Source organism: Saccostrea echinata, unplaced genomic scaffold (genome assembly GCF_033153115.1).
Source record: "Saccostrea echinata isolate AGI-Se365-2 ecotype Australia unplaced genomic scaffold, CSIRO_AGI_Sech_v1 ptg000058l, whole genome shotgun sequence".
In the NCBI taxonomy this organism is placed as follows: Eukaryota; Metazoa; Mollusca; class Bivalvia; order Ostreida; family Ostreidae; genus Saccostrea; species Saccostrea echinata.
Genome location: NW_026889807.1, coordinates 4015001 through 4024473, shown reverse-complemented (window position 1 = coordinate 4024473; position 9473 = coordinate 4015001). Strand labels below are relative to the sequence as shown.

Genomic DNA, 9473 nt, shown 5'->3' with positions numbered 1-9473 from the left:
AACGTGGGTTGTATGTGCCCCCAGTCCCCCCCCCCCCCCCACCGGCCCCGCGCTCAATAATTTTGCCAATATATATCATATAATAGAAAATCAATGCTAATCTACACTATATAATAATAATTATAATAATAAAAATAATAATAATAATAATAATAATAAAAATTGCCATTTTTTGGTTTGTGCCCCCCTTCAATAATATTATCTATTTATCTTTTTTTTAATCACTTTTATTTATTCATTTATTTATTTGGGAATTTTTACTTCTCCATTCCCACTCCCCATATCTTTGTTTCGTAAATTAAAGCGCACTTTATTTTGTAAAACTTTTTTTTAATTGTGAACCCAAATGCTTCTTTTACCACTCAAATATCAAAGCAAAATTTGGAGACTGAAGTCAGAGAGAAAGGGAGAGAAAGAGAGAGAAATTCAATACATCTCAACGATATACAATAGTAATAAACTTCTTTATAATTTTTGAATAATTTGAATATCTTATTTTATTATTGAAAATAACATTTCTTATTATATAGTCTATAAATAGTCCCTATATAATCTATACAAACGCAAACAGTTCATAACATTACATATTCACTGGATTTGAGACCGTATTCACCGGAGGGTCAGTGCTCGTGCAGCGGCATTGTGACATCACAATCAATACCTAAAGCAACGTTGAAAACAATGGTTGCAACGGCCGGAGCCAGCTGTATATGCTGTATATCTGAGCAGGAAAACTTTTAGGCAAATTTCTCGCAGGATTATTTTCCAAAAATTTCGATGTCTCACACACAGCAAAAGGAAAACACGGAAGTTATAAGTTATAATCTGGACATTTTTTTTTTAGTTTTCTACGACAGAAGTTCGAAGTTCGTTAATGAAAATGGAGTCGTCATGCAGCCTTCAATGTCTTATTCATTCAAATCCTGACTATATAATAAAACAATTATGGACTCCTTCGGTGGTGAATATGGTTTGTTATTCACCACCGAAAGAGTCCATAATTGTATATGACTAAGTGTATCTTATACACTGTTAAAATGTATTTTACAAAATTCAATTTGTTTAACTTTGCTGACAATGTACTATTTTAAAATTGAAATGCATTAACAGTAAATCTCTAACAGAATTGATTAATTTTTTTTCAAACGAATAACAAACTACCTTATCCCTACCTGTTTTGACGGATTTAATATAAGGTAATTTTGTAGTGTTTTAACAGTATTTGTTTTTCAAGATGAATTCTCCTCAATGAGCCCTAGCATTGACATTAGCTTTATTCCTGTGATCGTTGTACCGTCGCTCAAAGGGAGATAATCTGAGTACATCCAGAGTTACCATATGCAAATTTTACAACAATACAGCTAAGCATTTAGGGGATAAGTATAAATTGGAGATTTCTAGAGGGTGGACCTGGGTTAATATTTATTTACTTCAATCTTGACAGAGGTATTGGAAGCCTAGCGGAAGACAACTCTGGATAGACAGCGAAGTACAACTTAAAGCTCAGTTTCACGTATTGATATTTTTTTTTTTTTTACACAAATCTCAGATATTTTAATACCTTCTTCTAACTAATGTGTTACCTGTATAAATCAGAATTGTGACTGAGTTAATTGTCTAAGACCAAAAAAGTTGTAAAAAACATTCTTTAAAATGTTTGACGATTCATTTTTTGTAGGAATAAAGATATAGCAATTGCAAAGTTGTGGGAGAAAAATTGCACATGCTCAGTGATGTTAAAAACTCTATATATGAACAAAACAAATTCCCTATTATTTTCTGTTTTGAAGAATTTAATACAATGTAGGTAAAAATACGGTTCTGTCCTCAAGCCTTCTGCAACGTTTAGTAGGCATTGCTTTATCTATCTAGAAATTATAACCTTAATGTCCAGAACAACAATTGGTAGCAGTTAAAATTTCTGAACAGATAAAGAGATAAAAGGAAGTTAACCTTTAATTTTTCTTTTATGACATTCATTTCCTTAAATGTGACCCATTATTTTGCTTCATGCAGTCTTCTGCCAAAAAAATGATTCTAAAGAATCCATAGTCTGCAAGAGTTTAAGTAACTCCTATCCTGTATATTTTACTTTCCCTTTGAGAAGAAGGTGGACATGGCCTCTTTACACCTTTCCTGCTACGCATTTATAGGTAAAATTTCCATTATCATAAATAAGTTTATTTTTTTCAAACCTCTTCATTCCATCTATGCCCTTAAATTAGCCCATTCCATCCCTTATACATCCCAAGAATTTTTTAATGAAATACTCTCTATTTTTAAACTGGCACTACTTGCGTGGTCAAAAAAAGGGTTAAATTAGTAACTGAAATAGGGGTAAAATTAAATACCTGTGACATACTTTTGCTTTCTAATATCAAATTGAGGATCGCAGTTTTCAACATTTACTTTAATTTCTTTTTTGTTTTGTTTTTTATTTATTCTTTTATTTTCTAATATATGTATTATATTTTAATTTACAGTTGAACTTCAGTATCTCGAACACTGCTATTTCGAATACTATGGATATGTCGAGGTGATTGGGAAGTCTTAACCACGTTTTTCTTAAGTATTTTACCCTCGATATCTAGAACCCTGGATATCTCAAAGTTTATTCTCGGTGCAATTGTCAAATATTGTTCAATTATTATAAACAGTTTATACTGCACCGAAGAAAACTATGTCATCCTTGCTACAAAGATTTATGTATTATTTGTTCTAATGTTTGAGGTGCATCACTCCTGTGATGTAGTTATTGATTAGAACAAATATTTCTCAATTGTTTGTGTTATAGTTTTATAAATGTCCATCTGCATCTTTGTTCACTGTATTTTTTATGAATGACTAACAATGCTACAGCCTAATAAAATACCAAAACACTAGCCATTATATTTATTCTTTCGACTGTAAAATTGTCATTTTTGTGAGTCATGACACTCTGTAATTTGTTGTTGAGATATAAAAATTAAAATTAAAAAAATATCTTATACAATATCAAATTTGTTTTAGTTACTTTACTCCAAATTTATTTTTGAAAAATAATAACTAGCCTACATCTGACAGATGCTATCAATTGCAATTAAGAGGCCGGATTCCTCTGCTTGATAAGAGATCGATGCTCTACCAGAAATCTTCTTACACTACACTCATTAATTAATGTCTACTTTGACATGCAAATAATTTGTCTGTTATCAAAATTCTCCTTGAAACACCATAAGACCATTGCTTGATAATAACACCCATGGGAGAAAGTGAAATTTCTCTTATCATTGACACAAAAGAAACATTATATTTGTTACATATTGCTGTTAAGAAAATCATGAAAAAATTTGGATGTTCTTGATTTAACATATTTTAATGTTACTGCTTTACTCTCATATCTGTTGGAATTGTGTAACTTAAAAGTTAAAAACATAGTTTTGTATAGAATTTCACCTAAATTAAAGATCACAGTGACTTCTAATCGCATTAATTGACCAAGTTTGATGATTCTAGGTCTAATAGTTTTCTAGTTTTGAGCCGAACAGGATTTTGCCATGTTTGGCCATGTCGCCTTAATTAAAAGTCACAGCTATCTACTTTTAGTGTGTGGCATCATAGTATTGAATGAAATATATGGAGGTAACGAACAGTATTCAAGCTCAAATGTACATTAAACAATACAAATCAGGAGCAAGGCAAGCACGGACCTCTAAAATGTCAGAAGTGGGATCAAGTGTCATGGAGGAGTGAGCATCCCCTGCCGACCGGTCACACCCGCCGTGTGCTCCTTGTCATGATCGGGAAATAACGGAAAATCCGTCGACAATTCGGTGTGTAAATAATGGCCTAACAATAAGTATGAAAAACGTCAGTCAGCATTTGACTTAATGATAGATTGTATTTGCTGACAGTCATTGTATCAAACATAGAACTTACGAAATGATGACTTTAAACGAGACTACTGATATTCTTGTTTTATCAACTTGTTTGTCAATAAATTACCTCGTTTTAGAAATAGCATGCTCTCACGTATCGAATCAACTGAGAGATATAAACGGTTACCCCGTATGCAGGTGATAAGGGTATATTGCTGCATAAGTAAGGGATGGTGACGTGATGAGCCGGACATAAAAAAGCTAACAGACAGACAGACGGATTGACATAAACACCATACCATAATACGTCACATCTTAAGATGGGCCTACAAAAATAAAAGGCGTATAATGTTCTCTGAAGAATTAAGTTCCAATTAAGTTCCTAGTTTAAATTTTGAACCTTAACAAGAGGCCCAAGGGCCTTAACGGTCACCTGAGTATAAAACAACAATCCATAGAGGATAGAGTATAAAATAAACTGATTGAAGAAGCTTTGTTGCCAAAAAGCAAGAGTAAGAGGATGATCGAGATCATCGGAATAATTAGTCCAGTATTCAGTAACAACTCATAAATTAAGTTCTGTCCCCCATTTAGATTTTTTTTTTCTGTAAGTTTTATTTTCTAATTATGGCCCCATCCTACCCCCGGGGTCATGATTTGAACAAACCTGGATCTACACTACTATTTAGTACCTGAAGATGCTTTTGTATTAAATGACTAATCATGGCTTTGTTGTTCTTGAGATTTTTCAAGATTTTTCCCTATATATTCCTAACCAAAACTTTGATCACCTGCTGTGTACCCTCCCTACCCCTGGGGGTTATGATTTGAACAAATTTGAATTAACATTACCTAAGGATGCTTCCATATAAATAAGACAAATCATGGCTTTGCTATTCTAGAAGAAGATTGTTAAAGATTTTTCCTCTGTATTCCTGTGTAAATCTTTGATTGTCCATTGTGGCCCCACCCTACCCTGGTGGTTATGATTTTAACAAACTTCAGTATACACTACATGTACCTGAGGATGTTTCCGTATGTTTCATCTTACCTAGTCCAGTGGTTCTTGAGAAGATTTTTAAAAGATGCCATTAATTTTTCACTAATTCTTAATTATCTCCCCTTAGAGGAAGGTATGGCCCTTCATTTGAACAAATTTAAATCATCTTTATTCAAGGATACTTTGTGGCAAGTTTGGTTTAAATTGGCCCATGGTTCTTGAAAAGAAGTCGAAAATGTGACAAGTTTACGCACGACGCACACCCGCACGACGACGGACGAAAACAGATAGCAATAGGTCACATGAGTTACTCAAGTGACCTAAAAATTAAGAATCCTTTCCTCAAAGTCGTTGACATTAATTGCCTCGCACCACTCTCATGGGCATTATAATGATTAGCATTAAAGTTCAGCCTAAATTTACAAGGGAGAAAATCCAGAGTATGCAATAACAATATGACCCCCCCTGATATCAGCTCCCAAACTTGATATGGTATCCTGATAGTACTGTACTGTATTCCAGAATATTTACATTTTAAAATGTCTCTGTCTGATATAAAACTGCATATAAGGTAATAGCTTTACATCCTCATAACGCGATTTGCTCAACACGTGGCAGAACTCGCATAAAAAAAAAAGAAGTTATTCCTTGAAAAAACAAAATGTGTGAACTCACTCAATACATGTACCACTAAAAAAAAAAAAATTACATACACCACATGCATCGTTCTTCCCAATGATAAAAAAAAAGTCAAACATGTAATTAAAAGCCAAGTTTAATTGTCTAAAAGAATAATCACAAATAATATAAACGGAGATAGAATAAAATATGTATCCTAAAAATTAAGTGTGCTAAAATTATTTACACATTATATTCAGCTTATACATTGGTTATATACACATTTAACTAAAAATAAAAACTAAAAAAAATTAAAAGTCAACAAGTATATTGCTTCTGTACATGGTTAAGACGAGATGAAATAATATATAACAAAAGCGATTCAGTCATCTGTAAGCTATTTGCTAAAAAAGTCTTCCTTTTCATGATATCTTTCAGTTGGACATTCTGCAATGACTGGTAAAGATCATTGGGGTGGGGTTGGGGGAGGGCTGTCACTATAGTGGGGTACAGGGGTGTGGGGGGAACAATGATAGATAACCCATCATGGCTTTGTTTTCAGTATTGGAATCAATATATTGATTATGTTCAATAAGGTTAAGGGTCATTTAGGGTGGGAGAGTGGAAGGTCATTTGGGTGGGGTTTGGGGGCCGGGTTGGGGGTATTAATGGTACATTTCTACATCAACAATTACAACTGAATCAATAGATTATGGGTTTCATTTGAACTCTAGCTTACTTTTCCTTTATAAATAGTTAGTGTCTATTAAATTACTTCTAAAAATAAACAGCAAGAAAAAGTCTTAATTAACCTGCATTGAAATTGCCATTAGACAATGCAATAAATTATTATCAAATATTGCTTGTTGAACTGTAGCTTACTACTGAATTTATAACAGCCCACCCTCCTCCTTCCCTTTCAAAACTTCCATCATCTTTCTTGCAAATAGCTTACAGCTAAAGGAAAGTTTACATTTTGATTTTTCTCTATAACACAAGCACGCAAGTTTCAAAAGCTTGGCCAAATATCTACATCAGATTTACTCTAAACTAGATGGACTTGACATTGAAAATGATTCATATATAAACTTAAGGGCCCTCTATACACTAATAAAAATGTTTTTGGACATTAAAGAAATAAATATAAATATGCAAGTATTAAGTTTATCAAATTCATTCTTAACAAGAGTATTAGTTTTTAGTATGGATGAAAAGAAATCACTGATTCTTTCTTAAGTGGTGAAAAATACAAACAAATAGGTGAAAAATACATTTAAATAAAGTGTTCAAATTTGAAATTATCATGACTTTATACCATGTTAAGGATGCTGAATGGATTACAAACTGAGTAATCCATTGTAGACTTCAACTGATATAAGATCTAAGAGCAGATCACTCCAACTGCAGAAATATACCACTGAATTAGAACTCTTTAGTGTGTAGTGTGTAGAGGGTCCTTAAGGAGAAGCCCTATGCTAAGAGAGACAACTAAACAAAAACTACATGTATTTTTTTTTCATAAAATTTTTTGAGGAAGATTTTAATTTTTATTTTATATTCCTCGTTACTATGAGCTAAATGTTGCACTCCCATAATAAAAATCCAAAAATTTCCCTTATAAGAAAAATGTAGACCCCCCCCCCCCCCCCCCCCCGCATCAGAGGAATGGCAGTGAGAATTTAAATGCTGTTCATATTTTTATTGATGTATTACACACACAAATACGACTATGAGTTTATATGGAAAAACTGTGAACTCCATGCTTAAATGTTTATAAATATTCAACAAATTGGGGTGAGAGGGGAAAAATGGTTTTCTGAGATCTATCATAAAATGTATCTGCTAGTAGTTTATAAAAAAAAAGAAAAGAAAATGTCTGCCTTTCTTTTTTGCAATATCAAGGCTAAGAAAATATTTCTTCTCCCAAGTTCAAAATGCAAACTCCTCTTAATAATAATATATCTGTGATACAATGTTAAAAAAAAAATGGTCGCTGCCTTACCATTGAAAAAAAAAAAACCCACAATACTACCTAGATGTTAAGAATAAAAATTAAAGACATGCATTTTTTAAAATCATTTCAATAAATAAATTAATGGTTAGTGGTTTTGTTTTTCTTTCATAACACTTCAAAATAACAAATACATTTACATGTACTACAGGAAATTTTGCACTGACAAAGTATAATAGTTATGTACAGCGTTTCTGTTCCCTCATAATAAATGGCAATTAAAGACAACCCTATAGTAGAGAAATTCTTACATAAAATCACTAAGCCAATTGTTTGATCAGGGAACAGGAAAATGTCTTTTGCTTACTTCCTTATCTTTTTTTTTCATTTGTATCTATTTTGTCTCATAATAATGCTCAACAAAAACATTGATGTGAATGTACAAACTGTAACAAATACTGTGATTTGTGTAATACAGAAAAAAAAGGACAGGCAAGCACATTGAAATATAAGTCATGATAAAATGGAAAAAAAAGAAGAAACAATTGACTGTATAATTACTATGTACAAAAACATAATCCATTTAATAAAGTTTCAAATAGATATTATTCGATTTTTTATTTCAAAGGTGAAAAATGAAAAAAATGAAACTTTCAAGTTACTGCCAATGAAAAATATTTTAACAATATCTACATAGACAATTTCACACAATAAATCTGTACTTAACAAAAAAATTCTATTCACATACATTTTTCTCCAATTCATTCACCAATAAAAATTTCATTGAAGAATAAATACTGTTTCAAGTTTAAAATAATTTCGGCTTCCTCTGTACAATACACAATATAAAGTCTAAAAATAAGAAATCAATCCACTTTTCTTCAAATTCTCTCCACGACCAAAAAAAAAAAAAAAAAAAAAAAAAAAAAAAAAAAAAAAATTAGGGACTTCATCAAGCAATTCTGATCACAACTACATAACTAAAATGGTGATACCTAAGTATTGCTATATTTCTGCCCTATTCAATTATATAAATATACTGCCTCCATTTTTTAAAATAATGACTTGTTAAAATTTACATCAAAAGTTATGTAATGTAAACAAATCGAAGAACAACCCATCAAATATTTTTTTCCTGTCCAGTTTCAGAATATCACTATGTCGTTTCCAGCATTTGTTGGTCCGTTTCTGAACTTTCTACATCTGAACTTTCAACCTCTAAACTTTCGACCCCAGGTAATGGTGGTAGTAATTCATGAAGTCTGAACCTGTCCTTGATATGGGGGCGCACATCCTCATTCTGAAATGTACAAAATTCTGGATACTAGCCATGATTTTAATAAGGTGAAAAGTTATGGTAAGTTGAAAAGTCTGAAGTCTCCATTTGATACAGCGAGCAATATTATTAGAACTCTGAAAATTTTAAATTGAAGATTAGGGAGATTCAAATAAATACCTTCAAAATACAAAACTGGTGGGTGAATAAAAGATAATTTTTATAAATAACAAACTGAAATTGCATTTAAAATGTCATTTTGTTATTAATATTTTTTGTAATTATATTTCAAGATTAAGTTGTTCATTAGATAATTCAATGCAAGAGACCTAAAGTAGTACACTTTGAGAATATACAATGTAATTTTTTTTATATATATTTTTTATAGCCTGGTATATACAATTAGTTTAGGCTCAACTGTAAAGTATACTCCATTGAAATCACGTAAGAATCCAATACTAAACAGCTGTGAAAAGCGATAAACAAATCGAAATATTAACTTTTTTTAAACATCATACCTTATGCACTAAACTTTGTAGAAATGGTACGAGATTGAGTAACTCTCTGTCATCTTTGTCGACAAACCAGCTCTCAATGGGAATTCCATTGGCCAGCTACAATATAAAGACCAGTGCAGGATTAACCTATTACTGCTAGAGTTATCTCTCTTAGATTAAATCATTGACAATAGCTGTCTTTAAACAAAGTTTAATTTCATTGTACTTGCTACCAACACAAATTAATAAAAGAAGTAAGATATCTTTTGGGTAC

General features: G+C 31.7%; 1 protein-coding gene across 2 annotated transcripts in view; it reads right to left on the bottom strand.

The window, feature by feature from the left end:
* Positions 1–8124: 8124 nt before the first annotated feature.
* The window catches only part of LOC133174429 (CTD small phosphatase-like protein 2), a 12216-nt gene continuing 10867 nt past the window's right edge, over positions 8125–9473 (bottom strand). Inside the window, exons 11-12 of one of the 2 annotated variants that reach the window (XM_061309552.1) lie at positions 9221–9316; positions 8125–8726 (exon numbers count right to left, since the gene is read on the bottom strand). In XM_061309552.1, coding sequence (XP_061165536.1) covers positions 8583–8726; positions 9221–9316 — 240 coding nt within the window. In that variant the 3' untranslated portion in view covers positions 8125–8582. The remainder of the gene's footprint in view (positions 8727–9220; positions 9317–9473) is intronic. The other variant, XM_061309553.1, reaches the window with a different exon arrangement.